We start from the raw sequence: 18653 nt of genomic DNA, 5'->3' as shown, positions 1-18653 counted from the left end.
ACTGTCTTTTATACGTTGTTGTAGTTAAAAATGTGAACTCTGATCTTTTTTCTTTTTTTATGAATAGCCCTGTATTTAGTGACGTTGCTTTAAATGCTCGAGAGTGCCCCTTTACCAAACCGGCAATCGCGACGGTCCGGAATGGAAGACGGCATACTCGGTTCGCGGCTTTGCACCGAATGCGAAGGCGGCCCAAGACGGGAAGGGACGGAGAAGCGTGTTCGATTCCCTCGGATCGACACTTGGCGGGTGTCAGTGACGAAGGGCGAGAATGCAGTGGCTGGGAGACCGCACTCGGCCCAGAGAAAGAGGAACCGGCTGGAGGTTCTCCGACACGGGACAGATGCCGCTGTTATTTGTCAACAGGGTCCAGCAGCGTCCTTCTCTCGTTTTGCTCTCACGCTCTCTTTTTCTTCTTGGCTTCCTTTACGCTCTGTTTCGTTGGTGTCATTCCCCCCTCCTTGTCGGAGCTGAGTGGACAGGGAATGAGCAGAAAGATCATAAAGAAAGTACATGGCCGGTGGATCACGTAGCTGTTGTCGCCTCCGCTCTTTTTGTGAGTTATTTCGGGGTGTACCCACGGCGCCGGCATCGGGTCGTCTCACGCTAGCCGGGTTCTCACAGGAACGGGACGAACGAGTAATTTAGCAGACCTCGCGTTGTGAGTGGTGGAAACAAGCCATGTGAAGGTTTTTTTTCTTGCGTTTTTCTTTTTAAGAGATTGTCTTCAGAGCGCCACCGACGTTTCCCCGCGAAGCCGGTGTGAGATACCGAAAACGAGTTCCGTAATCAGTCATTTCGTCATGAGCACATTTGTAAGCGGGAAAGGGCTATACTTCGTGTGGTCATAAGTAGAGGCCGGATTTTTAGGCACTAAAAAAGCACGTTTTAGGCGCCAAAAATACGCGGCAAAAACACCGTTTTATGCACTAAAAAGAATAAAATAGGCGCAATACATTTTTAGATAAATGCTAATAATTTCAAGTGAAGACGTGAGCGAACTGTAAGCACGACAGGAAATCCAAAAATGTCATTGCTATGAGGCCACAATGGCAGTAACAGTTCAATTCAATTCAATTCTTTATTTTTCTCTCATAAGTTCTATACATTGACATTAGACGTGGAATTGCCCCGTAATACCTCTGGGATAATGGCGATTAATTGGCTTAATTTTACAAGCGCATTGCTTACATACATGTTCAGATGCGAAAGTCACTCAAGCGACGCATATTGTGAAACAGGCAGGAGATACAGTACTTGAAATATGGCAATACTGATTTATAAAAGCGTAAAGGTATGTCTGCCTGACGCAATTAAATTACAATAAAGCAAGAAAATAATAAATGCAAGATAGACAAGGTTTGTTAAGAAATTAACATGTTGTTACGTGGGAACTTACGTACAAACTTTAGCAATTTTCTACAGGTACCTTAAATACACAGGCAAGACCTTTCAACACTGCCAAATACACATACGCTTATTCGAAATATAAATATTAAGAATTGTGTTTGGACAGAACGCGGAACCTAGTTTAAGAATCACTATGAAAATTATAGAAACAATAGGTAACTACCAGCATCTCCAGATTTCCGGGTTCAAAATTGTGCCTCTTGTCGCTGAGAATGAGTTTGTGCGCGGAGAACGAACGCTCGACGCCGACAGATGTGATTGGTGCGTACTTACACTTGGGAAGATTCGATGGGTTAATTGACACTGGGATCCTACAGTGCTCACCAGCAAGGACCTCTGAAGCTTCTTTAAGGACTGAAAACCCCTTGTGTTTGTCCAAGACCGATTGCAGCTTCGCACGTGCCTTTTCGGCGACGGGTCCTTCGGGAACGGTGGCGATTCTTTCCTGTGCGTGGAGAATTAGCGCAACGTTCGTAACAAGAGTTTCTCCCGCACTTTCAAGTTTTTTGATAGAATCCGCTAAGAACGTGAAGTTGGCACAAAGGCACGCGAGGTCTCCTGGAAGGCTATTCACGGAGAGGACAGCTTGAGCCTTTGTGAGTGCGACACTCTCGTCAATTGGAAGGCCGTTGATCACGGCCTTGATGTCCGAAAAGTAGCAGTTGTAGTACTCAACAGCTTCTAGCCACGTTCCCCATCGTGTGACGACGGGTTCTCGCAGTACTCGACGATTGCTTGATGCGACGGTTCCTTTAGAGAATCAACCCAACGGAAACACCAATGGAACCACCCAGATGCGTTGCATCACACCAGGGTTCCCGCGAGGGGAGGGGGGCGTAATTTTTCCCCATCACTTTCTTTGCCCCTGACGGTATCATAGTTCCCCTGGGGAGTAGAGTTGTGCGTTCACCGCCAAGTCCTGCGGGAAAGCCACCCGTAAAGCATGCAGAAGCCGCCGCTCCGGTTGCACCGGCGCAAAGGGAGGGGGGGGGGGGGGGTTTAAAAAGAGGACCAGGTTCAAACCCATAAAATTCAGAACAGTAAATATTTCCAGGTAGAATGAATAAAGGTATCAAATTGCACTCGAAAGCGAAACTTGATGCTACATAGTGCTGATTTAGGCGCCAATTTGAGAAAAAAAAAAAAAAAGGCATTTATAGGCATTTATCGGAGTTTAGGCACCAACACCCAAAATAGGCATTTATAGGCACTGTAAAACAACCATAAAAGCCATCCTTGACCTCCAATTCGTGCTCATATATCAAAATGGGGCGATAGGAACGCGAGGAAAAAAAATAGGCATTTACCTAAAATCCGGTCTCTAGTCATAAGTCAGAGCGCAGTTCAAAACTGCGGTCATTGGAGACGCGCGCTGGTGTCGAGATGCACCCAAGCGCGCGGGTTCTGAAGACGTGTAGCTAAGGTATTGGCGACGTGCGCGATCGAAAACGTCGCTATGGTCGACCTTCCACGATTGGCCGAATGCTGACTATGACGTCAGCAAAAGATTTATCATCGACGGAACTAAGAGGAATGTAAGAACTTTAATTTTGACGGTGTTGGCAGTGTTGCTTTGAGAACGCATTGATTTCAAGCTTCCACAATGCTCTTTACAAACACCATCGAACTTGCTGTTCGCAAGGTAATGACGTCACGAAAGGGAACCATAGGAGGGCGCCATTAAAACATCTCGCCTAAAGCCCCTTGATAAAGGCGTTTTTTATATCGAGGGGCTTTAATCTCGCCGCTAATTAGCGGCGAGATGTTTCGGTGGCGCCCTCGTTTGGTTACCTTTCGTGACGTCATTACCTTCTGAACAACAAGTTCGGTGGTGTGTGTAATGGGCATGGTGGAAGCCTGAAATCATAGCGCTCTTAAAGCAATACCGCAAACACCGTCAAAATTGAAGTTCTTACATTTCTCTTATTTCCGTTGATGAGACATCCTTTCCTGACGTCATAGTCAGCATTCGGCCAATTGTGGTGGGCCGACCACAGCGACGCTTTCGATCGCTCACATCGCCAAATACTCGCGGTCAGCTTTCTCTGGCAATGCAGTCAATGCTAGGGGAGAGGGTGCACCAACCGCTGTGCACGCGCTTTCATCCTCTCTTCGGATTGCCACAGAAAGCTGACCGCGAGTATAGAAGACAAAATGGCCGATAATGTCATCCGTTTACTCCACCGTGCGCGCCTACAGGCTCTACAAACTCGGCTGTGCTCGAGGCAATCTATTTTCTTGGGTGTAGCGAGCAGTTTGCCAAAGCAGCGGGAATAAAGCTGCCTTCGACGCCGTTGTACTCCATCTTCTAGATTACAACACTGTGTTGAATGACGGCGATTTATTTAAAAGTGTCACGGTTTGAATGAACGTACATTTCGTTTCATATATTTTTTTTTCCTTTCAATCTAGCGTTAGCGCGAATACGTGTTTCGTGCTTCCATTGTCGTCGTTCCTTTACCGGTGATTTGTACGCCTCTTATTTTCTAATTTATGGTTTCTAGAAATGTCCAATGCTGAGCGCAAAGGAAAAAAAAAAGAAAAAGAAAGATAGGAATATTGCCGTTGCGGTTCGCAACGAGTCCTATTTGAATAAAAGTTGAACGAGTCAGGGTATGTCGAAAAAAGGCAGTACTTCAAACTAAAATGTTGCCGGAGAACAAAACGCAAAACAAGTTTCTGCCATGACACTGAATGAAAGCTAAATAAAAAATATAAAAACTTATTCGCGTGTTAAAAAAAATCCGGTTTTTTGTCATGCTCTTGCAAATGAACATCGGCAACAGCGGACGCAGTTCCACTGACGTGTTTAAAGTCAGCGGACTTGCGTCCCGGTATATTTAGCCGATGATGCTCATGGACACCGTGCCGTCACGTACCCACCCTTACGCCACGTGACACTAAATTCCCGCTAAATGCAGCGAAAAAAATCCCCGCTAAATTTAGGGGGAAAGTTTTTCTTCTAAATTTAGCGGGCAAAATATGACGTCATGTGTAACTTAAAGTTACGGGACACTGACGTCACGTGACGATGTTACGTCGCGCGGATCCATGACGTCATGTGACACTGAATTTCCGCCTGCGGAGATTCAGTGTCGCATGGACGTTGTGATTTCCAGCTAGAACGTTGCTTAACAATTTTATGTTATCTTTGAAAAAAAAAAAAAAAAACTTCGTGAAATTAATAACTCGGGAACCCGGGTTATTAATTTGAAAAAGATAGTATGCATAAAGATTCGAACGCGAGTCACGGCGACATCCTTGCTTTAAATGCCGCGTGGTAATGAGTTGAAAGAGAAAGCTTGGCACGCGGCGTTCGAACCACGGTCATTACGGTGACGTGTTTTCAGACTTTCTTTTGTATGATGTACGAACAGTGTGACCCCTGCCGAAAGGTTATAGTTTGCTTCGTCCTTCCCTCTTTAAACTGGTCGATGAAACCTTTTAATGCGTTCCTGTCATTTCTTGTTTTGTTTTCTTGAACATGTTAATACCAGCGACAACAACAACGCCCGATATGGCATCGTGGTTTTCGGCGCTTGAGACAAATTTATATAAAAAATTTCTTCGAACTCTTTTAATTGCTGTATATTTTTTAGTGATTAAATAACAGTATTCCGACCTTTCCTACATTATATTATTTTAATAAACAGGTCCCACTCACAGCTTGGTGCAATTTACAAGACTGCAGAATCGCTAAATGTGCCAAAGCTTAATTTTAAAAAGGCTTATTTCAAAACTTTCAGTCAAAGCTAATAAAAACAAATTATAGCTTGAAGCAGTCTATCGCGAAGATAATTAAATGACACCTGTCTTTTAAAAGCGACCAGGCAAGCAAAACGGTCTGCCTAAACCTTAACATTTATATTATTAAAAACAAATTTGACTTACCTTGCATGTTATGACCATGAGTAATAATTAATATCAACTGTAGCAACGCCTTCTCATTTTCGCTTTCTTTAATATTTTCAAAGAACCAATTTATGCTTGAAAGATCTTTTCCTGAAGGAAAATGAACAAATTATTATACTTTGGGAAAATAATTCCAATATCACAAGTGGTTGCCTATCGTCGACCTAAATTAAAAAAAAAACAAAAAAAAACACGCAGTGTTATGTTCTCTTTTTATTTTGGTTTTGCTTGACGATTTTGGTGCCTTAAGAATAAACCATATATGCTTGCTCACCATTAATTTAAAAAAAAGAAAATCTGATATACAGTAGTGATTGCAGAGTTCATTCATATATTATAGACTGAGAAGTGACCTAATTTCATCACTTTTACGATGCTCAAAGTTTTATCTAAAACATTACACTTGATCAAAGAAAAATTCATAGAAAAAGTGTGAAGTGTTATTAAAGTAACGTTTTACGCAGACAGCTACGCTAATGCTTTCTGACATATAGACAGCGATCATATAATCTGGCAGATGTTGATGTCTAAAGGTAGCTGCACATATTTAATTTAGTATAATACCTGATTTTTCTAGAAATGAGCTCACAAAATCTTCTGATCAACAAGTAACCGAAAATATTAGTCAGTGAAAATTTTGGAGCATATATTGGATTTTCAGGCTCCCCTTTGTATGTTATCTAACATCACCGTTACAAAAATATGTAACCCTTGTTTGGCATTTGGACGGCTGGATGTTTTAGACTTTCCATGTAACTTGGTGTATAGAGATTGGAAATAGAAGTTTATAATATATATAAATATATATATATATATATATAGATATATATTAGGTTGCATAAATGACTTGGCGGAATGCAAGCATTTTCCTTCTGGTTTGTCTACGCGAGTACGCACCCCACCATATTGATTTCCGTTAATAGAATATCGCACTTAAAGTTATTGATAATGCTCCGAGAAAAAAGAAAACGTTCCGGTTTTCTCTTAATTTTTTTGTGTTTCCATTTCTTTCTTTTTTTCTTTTTTTTTTTTTAGCTATTCGTCTATATATTTTTCTATCCGTATGGGATATGCTCCGAGAAAAAGAAAACCTTTCATTTTTTTTTGTGTGTGTGTTTTTGTGTTTTTGTGTTCTTGTGTTTACAAATATTTCCTTTCAGCTCCTCGTCTACAAAACTTTTTTACCCGTATGGGTAGCCATATTACTCCGTGATTTCATTGAGTCGAGGTTTCTGAGACAATTGTACAGGCCATAATTTTAGTGGCGTTCCTTTAATAATAGGTAAACAAAAAACCATTGGCGGCATTTATTCATTGTTGAATTACGAGGAAACTTATAACCCCAATTAATAGAAAGGGGACAAAATTTACTGTTCACTTTTATCTCACTTGGAAATGCAATTTTTATCTAACAGTAGTGTTGCAACTCAGTTCAGATACTCCTTTTATATATAAATACAAATCCAAATGACCATTGATTAGGCAACGCACTTATCAAGCCTCGTATTCACTGCATAAGATATATTTACCAGTATACCAATACTGTTCTGGAAGAACAAAATACATACATTTTATTTCGCGTGGATATGATACTAGGAACCAGAGGTTTTTGTTTAGTTTCGCCAACCTTTGCCTATTCGCCAAGAGCCCTTGAATACGGTAGCATTTTTCACTACATTTACTAGAGAACACGGCGTCAAGTAATCTGACGTCACAGTGTCAAGTCGTGACTTTACGTGGCTTGACATCACGTGACCGGGTCAGTGCCATGGCGTCAAAGAAACGCTTATTAAGTTCATGTTCCTCGCTTCGTGATTATTTCTTTGGCGGGTTGTTTTTCGTCCCATGCCACTATTTAATAGCTTGCGGAGCAAGAAGAAATTACATGCTCGTCACGGTTACCGTTTCTTAACGTGTCGGTGACTATAGAGTGTTTATTCGGCGCTGTGCTGTATATGTGAACCGGCCTTAAAGAGCCATTGCAATCATATTTAAGCGTCAACCTTTTTCGCGGTTTCTACATCTCTCGGGGTTCGGGCAAGCCAGCGGACACGGGGAGAGTGACTAAATATCAGTGCTTCATATTGTGTCGGGGATTACCATTGTGTCGTTCAACCATTGTGTCGTGTCATTCTCCAAAGCGATAAGAGGCGAGGGGAATCCAACACTGGCGTCCAACGTGGGGCCAGCGTTGTATTTTCCTCGCTTCTTTCAGTTCATTCTGCTGCCAACATGCCTCAGGATGAATCGAAAGTCGCCCATTTGTTCCGGCGAAGGATGCTTAGTCACGGGGGATGGCGATCGTTGCCTGTATAAAGGAAGTGTCGAGTGAACTTACACCCCCGTCTTCTTGGAACCGCAGTGGACCCCGATGGAGTCCGTGACGTACTGCGGCTGGACCTGGCCCACGGAGGTGTCCTGGGACGAGGAGCGGGGCGAGTGTGTGTCGGCGACGCCAGGCCGCCGCCTCTACTACCTGCTGGTGACCGTGACGCTGTTCTTCCTGCCCGTGGCTACCATGCTCACCGCCTACTCGCTCATCGTATGGAAGCTCTGGATCTCCCAGATGCCCGGAGAGCGGAGTGCCGCCAACATCAACGCCCAGTGCAGGGCCAAGAAGAAGGTACGGCGCAGCCTTTTAGTGGTTGGCGGGACATCATCATCCAAACCCTGAGACACGGACGAATAAAATAATTAACGCAAAAAACGCTACAAATCTTGATCAATATTTTATTCGTCCGTGTGTTTAGATCATGATGTTTCCTGACCAGCTCGCCTGCATTCTTTCGCTTGCAAGTTCATAAAACGTTTATTAAAAAAAATTGGCCTGTCACGGAGCGTTTTCTTCTGCAAAGAGAACTCTGTATTTTATGCAATACGACGAGTACAGCCATCCTGATTCATTTTGGTAATAGATGTAAATTCAGAGTTTGGTTTTCATTCAGTGGTGAATATGTAAAAAAAAATGCAACGACTTATTATGTCCTCACTTTCTCCAGCACGTGCATTTTTTTTTTTTTTTTTTTGTATATCAAAAGCACCCATACACGAACTTTCGCTTAATAGTAACATTCCTTATACTGTAGACGAGTTATATTTCGCGGGCTCATTATTTCGCGATTTAGGTCAAAGCTGAAATTTTTGAAGAAATCGCGGGTTCTAATTTACGCGACACGGTGGGATCTCAATATAGGCTCTAATGTGTTAGATTTTAGCAGAATTGTTCGCCAAGCCTATTTTGCGCAAATTGTAGGCGATTCTTGAAATTCGCGAAAATTAGGTCCTCGCGAAAATTAAGCCGTATTTCAGTTGTTAGTTACTCCTCTTACAGAGACTGATTCACTTTCGCGCAACGTTTAATTTGATCAAGTTTGTTTTCCCTAATTTAGTTGTGACATTATAGCATTAAAATGTTAGATATAGATGCAGCGCGAGAATAACAAAGCACTGTAGCGATTTAAGCGACACACATCTGATAGTTTGGTCGCCCATTAAAAACCCCAAAACAGGCCATCTCGGGACTAATTAAGGGCTAAAGACAGCACCATCTCGAGTTCTTCGATGGGCCATACCAGATGAGCGTCGATGATTTGCAACGTAACCGCACAAGCATTCCTTCGTTTGAAATGATGACAGAATCACGCAACCTGCCCCCATTCGGCGCCATCCTTTTATCGAAACGAGAAAAGTCGCCATTCGTTGGCGTCCTCCGCCCATTCAATGACCCGTGAATGCCACGTGGCTCCATTTCGTCGTTCACCCGACACGTGACGTTGCTGCAGTGTGGCCGTTGCATTTTTTTCCCCTAGCGTTTTAGCGAGCCCGCCGCCCGTTCGCTCTTCCTCTCCATCGAAACGATGCTGGCGTCAGATGGGGCCCGTGCTTCTGATTGATGCCCTTTCGGGAGCCTGCGACACTGTCCTCTTCTTACCAAACTGCGCGCGCCTTACAAAGGGCCCCTTCCGAAGTTCGGAGCTGCCACGTATCCGCTCCCAATTTGATCCCACCAGATCTCGACGGTCTCACACGTGTTGGCTTAAAGCGGCAGCGGGCGCTCCTTCCAGGGCCGTGCCGTTGCCTGGCAACAGTCACGAAGCAACTGCTGCACCCGCAGCGCCTGGAAAGTCGCGACGAGTCAGCTGAACCCGGAGTTAGGCATGGATCCCTCGGACAATCGCGGAGGGGGGGGGGGGGGGGGGGGGTGCGTCTGTTAACGAGAAGAGGCTCTTCAAAGACGCTCTCTGCCTCTTGGTGTCCGCTTGGCCGCGCCGCGTCCCTAAATTAGCTCCCAATCAAAGGCTGTGATTAACCTGCCACTCATTTGCGCAACGATTGCGCGCTCTTCTGACGTCTAATATGCGGGCGGATTGGTAGCTGCCGTCGACTCGTTACGTGAGCGGCGCTGACTCCGTCAGAAGATCGCTCAATGCCTCTCTCGGAGGTAATTGTATCAAAGGATAACTTTTTTTTTTTTTTGGTGTGTGTGTGTGTGTGTGGGGGGGGGGGGGGGGTGGAGGGGGGCTTGATGGTAATTTTGTTCCACGTGTACACGCCAGAGTGGGTTCACCGAGGGTGATGTGATGGTTTCTGCCCCAGTTGATGACGATGAAATTACTGAAGTTATCGTGTGCCTGCTCTCCTACGGACAGGATTCAAGGAGCCAGTGGACCCATTTTGCTCGGTGCAAAGAGTTTCAAACGCACTTTCAGAAAAATAAGGTTGCATTCTTACACCCCTTGTCCCATATACGACACTCCAAGACTTCAGTTCGACGTACAGCGCGCTGACGTCGACCCGACGGTACCAACTTTCACGAGCGGCTTGATAGCCGAGTGGTGCTTTTTTTTTTTTTTTTTAATATAGCTAATGTACGTGTTAGTGACTAAAAAAAAAAATAATCAGGGTTTTCTTGGTTCTACCGCAAAACCTCAGTGTTTTTTTTTTTCTAGTGTTTTTGATACATACTTTAGGTTTTCAATAAGTTATATCGCACCGTTATTAAGACCCTCGTAAAAGTTAGGGCCGTCTGTTTCACTTTAGTGCGCGGTATACATCGAGCTGAAGTTTTGAGGTGCATTATACATGAAACAAATAAATAAGTCTATAATTTTGTTTCTTTTCGTTTAGGTTGCGCGTTTAGGAAACAAATAAATAAGTCTATCATTTTTTTTTTTTTAGGTTCCGCGTTTGCTTTATACGCTTTGTCCTTTGTTAAGAAGTGTCTGGGAATGGTGTTCCTGGAGGCATTTGAGTGTCGTAGCTGAGCTCGATTACTCGTTTTTTCGCGTCTTTCGTTTGGCGATTTTTCTCGTTTTATTCACTTTGTTTCCTTCTCCCGACCCGACCGTCATTGGTGAAGAAAAATATGTCATACAGTCTCCTGTTGATGGGGATTAAGGTCGCCATACGTAATTTTGAAAAGGATCTACTTGCAAAATAACCTTAGATAAAAAAAAAAAAAAAAAAAAAAAAACGCAGCAGATTCAAGCGGCCGCACGAAGACATTTTATTACTTTCTCGTGAGAGAAAGCTTCACGGGCACTAAGGTACTGTGTACTGTTTACTCCTCATCGCAAGCACCGTAATGGCTGTTTTGTTTTCGAGCTTTATGACGCAGTAAACCACGCCGCTGCGCTCTTTCGTTGTTAGGCGGTGCAAGCGCAACAAAGTCGACCTTGCTGCTCGTTTAGACGATCCGCGCTAATGGGTGTGCCGGAAAGCTCCGTACACCACACCACGGTCATTGGGTGTCTCTGTCTGGGAAACTTTCCGTCACGCAGCAGGAGAGATTTCCCAAGGGACAAACTGAAGCACCCAGCTCCGGAGGCGTGCTGTGGACGGTAGGGACAGAGGTATAGGGCGTAGCGAAAAAAACAATCGGATCTGGCGAGAAGTCTTAGACAAACACGAAAACATTCATACTCGCTTCCAAATATAGCCTAGCGTTTAAAAAGGGCTGCCTAGATTTTACACATACGCCAGCGTTCCTGTGCGCCGTTTCGCCGTATACAGTGACCCGCAGCGGGCAGATCGGGCCAATTACGTGGCTGTACGCCACACGCGTAACTGCGTCCTTCCCCAAGGTCACAATTGGCTTCAATCACTCGTAGCCTGCACTGCGGTTCCTTGTAAGGTTCAAAAAAATAAAAAGGGATGCGTCCATGGCTATTGATCACTGCTACCAGCGCGCACAAGAGGTGGCTGCCGGACGTTGTTAGGTGAAGGAGACGAGGCTTGGATAATCGGTGCAAGCAGAGGAGACTTAGCGAGGGTGGAGGGAAGCCGGTATATCTCACAGACATCTAACCATCAAAATAGCCCAGCTGTCTTGGAGAAAAAATAGAATGCTGCTTTTTCGGATTGTAAAAATAAAACTACGCATTGCCTCAGTCTCTCTCCTTATAAAGCGGTAATGGTTTGGAGTACAGTGGCATTTCACTAAAAGAGCCATATGGGGAAATTCTCTCCTCTTACCCTGGCGCATCGTCTGCTCCGTAGACTGGGCAGTACCAAACATCCAGTTGGAGTGCAGGCCCGCTTAAAAATCGCGTAGTTTCGACAATATTAGGCGCAAATGCGCGGAGTTATTGTAAAACATTATACAGGATAAAGAGACAAACCTTACACAACCCGGCTGTCGCCTGCCGCGCAAATGGAAAAGAAAAGTGAATAGACCACTGTACATAGTGTGATTGGTCAGTCATTTCCGGCGGAAAATGAATGCGGTTGCAGTAGTGCTTTGCAAAATAGTTTTCGTAAGTGTGGAAAGGTTATATAAAAATCAGAGGAAAACATGCTCACCAAGTGTGATGTACCGGTCAAGGATAATGCAGGATATATTTATTTAACTGTTGGATAACATTCGTTTGAGAAGCGTCTTCTTCGGTCTGCGACCGCGCCCAGTCTGTCATTGGGAGTCTCGACGGCGTTTCAGCGACTACGTTCGTATCGGTCCAAACGTACTTTATGTCGAAGTCATATCCTGACAAGATGATTGCCCATCGCTCCATTCTTGCTGCAACCGTGCCTGGGATTCCCTTACCGGGATGGAAAATCGATACCAGGGGTTTGTGGTTCGTCCACAGCGTGAAGTGACGTCCAAACAAATACTAGTGAAATTTCTTTACGCCCTCAACTAGACTCAGCGCTTCTTTGTCAATCTGAGAGTAGTTTCGCTCACCTTTAGAGAGCGTTCTTGAATGAAGGCGATCGGCCTCCGTTGCTTGTTGGGTAGTACGTGTTGAAGTACTGCGCCAATGCCATGGCTCGATGCGTCACAGTGCAGTTCCAGAGGAAGTGCAGGGTCATAGTGCACTAGCAGACTCTGCTAGATCAGTTGCTTCTTCGCTTCGTTGAAGGCTCTCTGTCATGATTTCGACCACTCCCACCTTTTATCTTTTCACAGCAGTTCATGTAGCGGATGTAGAAGGTCGGCTGCATTGCTGATAAACTTTCCGTAGTAGTTCAGGAGTCCCAGAAATGCTTTGAATTCTTTTTGGTCTTTGGGCGTCTTCGCTTGTAGGATCACATCCACCTTCTTGGGAGTTGGGCGGATCCCTTGTTTGTCTACATCATGTCCTAGGTACTCGATGGACTCCTGCACGAAGCAGCATTTTTTTTTCCCAAGCGAAGGCCACTTTCCTTGAGTTTTTGCAGTTCGATGTCCAGGTTGCGGAGGTGATGCTGGTCGTTCTTGACAGTTACCACGATGCCATCCTGAAATGCACCTGTGTACGGCAAGTTTCTCACTAGTCCTTCGATGACGCGTTGGAAGATAGCTAATGCTGGGGTTATTCCAAATGGCACTCTGTTCACCTGATCGAGCCCTTTGTGTTTGTTGATTACAGTGAGGTTTCTTGACTCTTCCGCTAAGGGGATCTGGAAGTAGGCTTGTTTGCAATCCAGCTTGGTGAACTTCTCTCCATGGGAAATCTTCACAAAGAGATCTTCAGTCTTCGGTAGTGGGTACCCACCTGGCTTCAAGGCTGGGTTGAGTGTAACCTTGTAATCCCCGCATATTCGCACTTGTCCATTTGCCTTCATCACTGGAACAATTGGAGTCGCCCTCTCACTCCTCATCACAGGGTTGATTATGTGCTCTTTCTCAAGACGATCCAGCTCCTCTTCGATTTTTTGTTGGAGGGCGTATGGAACTGTTCTTGGTCTGAGAAACTTTGGTTGAGCATCATCATTCACGGAGAGGTTCACGGCGTAATCCTTCAGTTCTCCCGGACCTTCAAAAATGGAGCTGTGTTTCTGTAGCACACCTGCGAGAGTTAAGGTTTCTGCTCGCACGTTGTGTACTTCCCCCCAGTTCATTTGAAAATCCTGAAGCCATGCCCTTCCCCCCCCCCCCAGTAGGGGAGGTCTTCCATTCTTCACCACTTGAATTTCATGACGCTTGACTTGCCCATTGTACCGCATCTCCACTTGAACAATTCCCTCTGGAACGATGGGCTTGCCGGTGTACGGCGTCAGCGTTATTCCCGAAGGTTTCAACTGGATGTCTGGACGAATTTCTCGAAACGTCTCTAGGTTGATCACATCACGGGTGAACCTGTGTCAGTCTCCATCTGAAGAGGTTTGTGGCAAATCTCCACAGTTACTGTGATGGGTTTCGGGTAACTTGAGTCGATGAAATAAAACGGAGTTTCGTCTCCCGAGACACTGTAATGGGTTTCGGGTAGCTTCAGTCGATAAAATAAAACGGATTTTCGTCTCCCGAGTTCTGTGTAATGACGTGGTTGATGAAGCTTTGCTTGGCCTTTCTTCTTGAGTCCTGTAGATTTCATTTCCTGTCAGGGCAAACCATTTGGAAGTGTCCTGCTCTTCCGCATTTTTTAGAAGTCTTGTTCCTTGCAGAGACGTTTTCATGGTCTTGATTGGTTTTGCCGCAACGGTGACACTGGGCCTGCTTGTGCGAGATTGTCCCTTTCCCTCGCTGGCCTTTTTCGGAAGTTACGTCTTGTATTTCCGCCCTTGCACCAAGCGATTGACATCTTGTTGGGTCTCGGTTTCGCTCCTTAATTTCTTCGGATCCTTCATGGCTACCTCCATCGATGTGACAAGATCCACCTCTGCCTTGAATGTCAGCGTCGGCTCAGCCAGCAGCTTTTCGAAAATGTTCCCGTCCTTAATGCAGTCAATGAGCTTGTCTCGAAGTCGGTCGTTGACGGAAACACCGAAGTTGCATTGCAGTGAAAGCCGTTTGAGCGCAGCTACGTAGTCTGCGATGGTTTCGGATTCCAGCTGCTTCCGGTGATGGAATGTGTAGCGTTCAACCGTTTCATTGGGCGTCGGGTCGATGCGGTTCTGCACTAGTTGAACGATCTGTACGTACGTCTTGGTGCTTGGTTTGGCAGGTTCTACCAAGTTCCGTATCAGTCCGTAAATTTCTCGTCCGACGATAGAGAGAAGGACATCGGCTCGCTTTGATTCCGGAATGTCGTTCGCAAAGAAGAACACTTCGATCCTTTCGATGTACGGAGACCATGATTCTAATTTTTGATCGCACTCTTTAACTTTCCCGATGCGAGGCATTCTTTAGGTTTGAGATGGGGCGTCACTCACGTCACCGCTGTCTCCTTTGTTCCGATGTCGCTCAGTTGTTTGTATCCATCTTTGTTTCATAGATCCCATCCTCGTCGCCATTGTGATGTACCGGTAATTTTAGGATAATGTAGGATATATTTACTTAGCTGTTGGATTACATTCGGTTGAGAAGCGTCTTCGGTTTGCGACCTCGCCCAGTCTGTCATTGGGAGTGTCGACAGCGTGTCTGCGACTACGTTCTTATCTGTCGGTACGTACTTTATGTCGAAGTCATATCCTGACAAGATGATTGCCCATTGCTGCCTTCTTGCTGCAACCGTGCCTGGGATTCCCTTACCGGGATTGAAAATTGATACCAGGGGTTTGTGGTCCGTCCACAGCGTGAAGTGGCGTCCAACCAAATACTGGTGAATTTTCTTTACGTCCTCAACTAGACTCAGCACTTCTTTGTTAATCTGAGAGTAGTTTCACTCACCTTCAGAAAGCGTTCTTGACATGAAGGCGATCGGCCTCCGTTGCCTGTTGGGTAGTATGTGTTGAAGCACTGCACCAATGCCGTGGCTCGATGCGTCACAGCGCAGTTCCAAAGGAAGTGCAGGGTCATAGTGCACTAGCAGACTCTGCTTGGTGAGTTGCTTCTTCGCTTCGTTGAAGTCTCTCTGGCATGATCTCAACCACTACGAACGACATTCCGGAATCAAAGCGAGCCGATGTTCTCTCTATCGTCGGACGAGAAATGCACGGACTGATACAGAACTTGGCAGGTTAATTAAAATAGAACTAACGCGTTACAGTTACAGTTACTTCGTCGTAGTAAAAAAAATTGTGTTGCTGATATGCTTACACAGCCTTGATGCTAGTACACCTCAACGGGTGTCCTGTCTCTTAGCTGTAGATGAGAAATTTAGCCAGTGCTGTACAACCGCTAACCTGGGTTTTTTTTAACGTGCATCACGCAGTAGTGCTTACACGAACGCGTGCCAGTACGAAACTCACCCAGAACAAACCCAGGAGGTTCTGCAGCGCAAGCTTTCGCTCCACGCTACGAGCTGAGACGCGTTTGCCCACTCTGCCACTGATCTCCCGTGTCATAGTACCTGAGTTACTTTCAATATACTTTCGTTTCTTTTTTTTTTAATTTACCTATGAAGACAATGGTGAAAACGCACGATGACTACGGTTTCTATTTATTACCTTCCTCTTTCTCTAAGAGCTCTCTTGTTCCTCGTTTTCAGCTAACAGGAGGGGGAGGTACAGATGAACAGACAGATGAACAGAAAGTTCCATTACAGATGAACAGACAGGTACATTACAATATTAGCGAGGGGAGCCGAAGGTTAAAACATTTAAAACTGATAAAGTACAAAATGAGTGAACGAAAGGAACACAAAGCCGTCTCGGAACGCGTTCCGCTTTTATTTTTAATTTCTTCTATGCAACGGAGAACAAGACTCGACCGTGGCTCATTTGGTGGATCACGGGCTCACGGCCCCTGGGAAAGGGCAAGCCGATCAGTAGAAACAACGTCTACTGGCGGAGACTCGCTATCGCAAAGGAAGCTACCGCCGCGACTGCTGCGGCACCGACGACGGAGGCTCCCGTTCCACTTTTAACAGCTCACCATTAGGCGTTCACGCCTGGCGTGTTTCTGCGTGGTGGCTCTTTCGCTTGGATGAAGTGGCAGGGGTGTTCGATGAGGCCGGAAAGGGTGAAGACGGGGCGAGAGAGCTTCGCACAGAAAGGTTGAAATAAAGCAAATGGTAAATGCGCTGTTCCCCGTGCACTTTCCTCCGACGAAAAGAGTTTTGAACCGCATCTCCACGTTTTATCTTGTCGCGTCTAATGGGGTATCCACACAAAGGAGAAATCCGTCCCTTTCCTCCGTGGAGCGCGCATCATGTGAAACATACTTCATCCCTTTCTGACGTTTCGCGGCGCCGTTCTCCTCCGTGGCGGAGGCGCGGAGGCTTCGTACTCTCAACACGAAAGCTCCACAGGTGGGAGGCGGAGCCGAGGACGGAGTTTCCCTGGTCGTTTACGTCACGACATCCGTCCGCGGAGTTCTCCTTTGTGTGGATTCCCCTTAATGAGGGCACAACCTCCGCGCATGGTCGAACCCGCTGTAGTGTTTACAAAATAGGGTAACATTTTCGCGAAAAGTATTTGCATATTTGCAGAAACTTTTTAGTTACTTTAAAATAAAAAGTATTTTGTTATCTTTACAGTTACTTAAAAAATATCGAGTTACAGTTAAAACTTACCAAAAAAGTAACAATTTACAGTTTTGCCATACAAGTATCGCAAAACGACCCACGACTGGACGTTATAAAGCTTACATCACCGCAGAAGTTTGTAGTGGTCTCATCGTAACCAAAATAACTTTTCGCGATGTTTACGTATAGATGGTACTTAGAAAGCAACCAATGAGTGCGCAATCGACTTCAATGCCCCTTCGAAATCCCAACGACTTGGGTGCGCCGGCAGCGGGGTTTGTGCAAGGTTCTCTATTGTAATTCATAAGAAAATAAAAGCAGCTAACCTCGGCGTTACGGCGCTTCTTTGGCTCACAAATTGCTGTTACACATGGCTGGGATCACGCCAGGAAAACTGTTCTGGGATTTGACGTTTCTAACTCCTGTCTGAAAAAAACTTTTACGTTTGCATGGCGCTTCAGAAAAAAAAACCAAGCAAGGTTTTTTTTTTTAACTCAGAGCTGCACAATCAGGGTTCTATTTTGACAGAATAGATGCAGGGGAAGGCCGATGAACGCCGTTGTTATGGAAATAACCAAACGAAGGTTCGCTAGGTGATTGTTTACTGAAATAAGACAACAGACAAAATAAACTGCTCCCGGAGTAGCCATAAGCGAGAGCCGCGAACCACTTCAAAGCGGCAATAGCAAGCAAGCCTTAGATGTTCGGTAGAGCCCATGAATACTGCCCAGACATTGAGAACGCTGGTTTGACGTCTGCTATCAAAATCAGGCACGTGCCCACTCTTTTCTTTTTTCCCCGGCCAAATTAGCTGAAATGCCCGGATGTAACAAAATGGCGCCGCCCTTAGAGCACTTAGTGGAATGGTCTATAGATGCCAAAGTTTCGGGGACTACCATTATCGAAACCAGAAATTTTAAGCGATTAAAAAAAAAGATGATTTATTTAGGAAACGTGTGCCAGTGGTTCCCACTAATCTATGGAAGTGAAAAGCGTCTGCTGGTGGGAACGGAAAGTTCTGAAACTTTAGAACTTCGTCGCAACCGCTTACGCTATATCCCGTATTGAAAAACAGCGCAAATAACACACGGACAAAGAGAAGGGAACACACAGGACGAGGCGCTGGCTATCAACTATCTATTCTGAAAACATACACAGAAAATCACGTGAGGACTGCTTCTTTTTTTTTCCTCTCCCACCAGTCATTCGTCATTTAGCGCGCAACATTATAAATCACATCAAATTAAAACACACCAGCACAGGGTATACGTCATCTCGTCTTCTTCCTCTTTTCGTCTTTCTTTGATCTTCAATCTCGATCTTCAATACTCTGGTCTAACCATGTCCAAAAAAAAAAAAAAAAAAACTATCTCGCTGTCCAATAGCTTAACGGAAGAGGAAAAAGAAGAAGCAATCCTCGCGTGATTTTCTGTGTGTGTTTTCAGAAGAGAGAGAGAGAGAGAATGTCTTTACTAAAGCGGCGAGTTCAGTCTGAGCTTTGCGCTCTAACAGGCTTCTCTGTGGTGGGGAAGGGGAGAGGGGACGGAAAGATGATCGACAAAGGGT

At 45.2% G+C, this 18653-nt stretch overlaps 2 protein-coding genes across 2 annotated transcripts in view; one reads left to right on the top strand and one right to left on the bottom strand.

The window, feature by feature from the left end:
* LOC8042139 (substance-K receptor) overlaps window positions 1–18653 on the top strand; it is a 243724-nt gene that overhangs the window by 106158 nt on the left and 118913 nt on the right. Inside the window, exon 2 of the mRNA XM_042292434.1 lies at window positions 7685–7945. Within this exon, the coding sequence (XP_042148368.1) occupies window positions 7694–7945 (252 nt within the window). The 5' untranslated portion in view covers window positions 7685–7693. The remainder of the gene's footprint in view (window positions 1–7684; window positions 7946–18653) is intronic.
* Window positions 1513–5308, bottom strand: LOC115326778. The gene is made up of 2 exons (XM_040210669.3): window positions 5302–5308; window positions 1513–2160 (listed from the first exon to the last, which is right to left on the bottom strand). Exons 1-2 carry the CDS (start codon window positions 5306–5308, stop codon window positions 1532–1534), a joined length of 636 nt encoding a protein of 211 aa, XP_040066603.1. The 3' UTR covers window positions 1513–1531.

This window comes from Ixodes scapularis, unplaced genomic scaffold (assembly GCF_016920785.2).
Source record: "Ixodes scapularis isolate PalLabHiFi unplaced genomic scaffold, ASM1692078v2 PGA_scaffold3__209_contigs__length_174095766, whole genome shotgun sequence".
Taxonomy (NCBI): domain Eukaryota; kingdom Metazoa; phylum Arthropoda; class Arachnida; order Ixodida; family Ixodidae; genus Ixodes; species Ixodes scapularis.
Note: the sequence above shows the minus strand (reverse complement) of the source record. Positions and strands in the feature narration are given on the sequence as shown.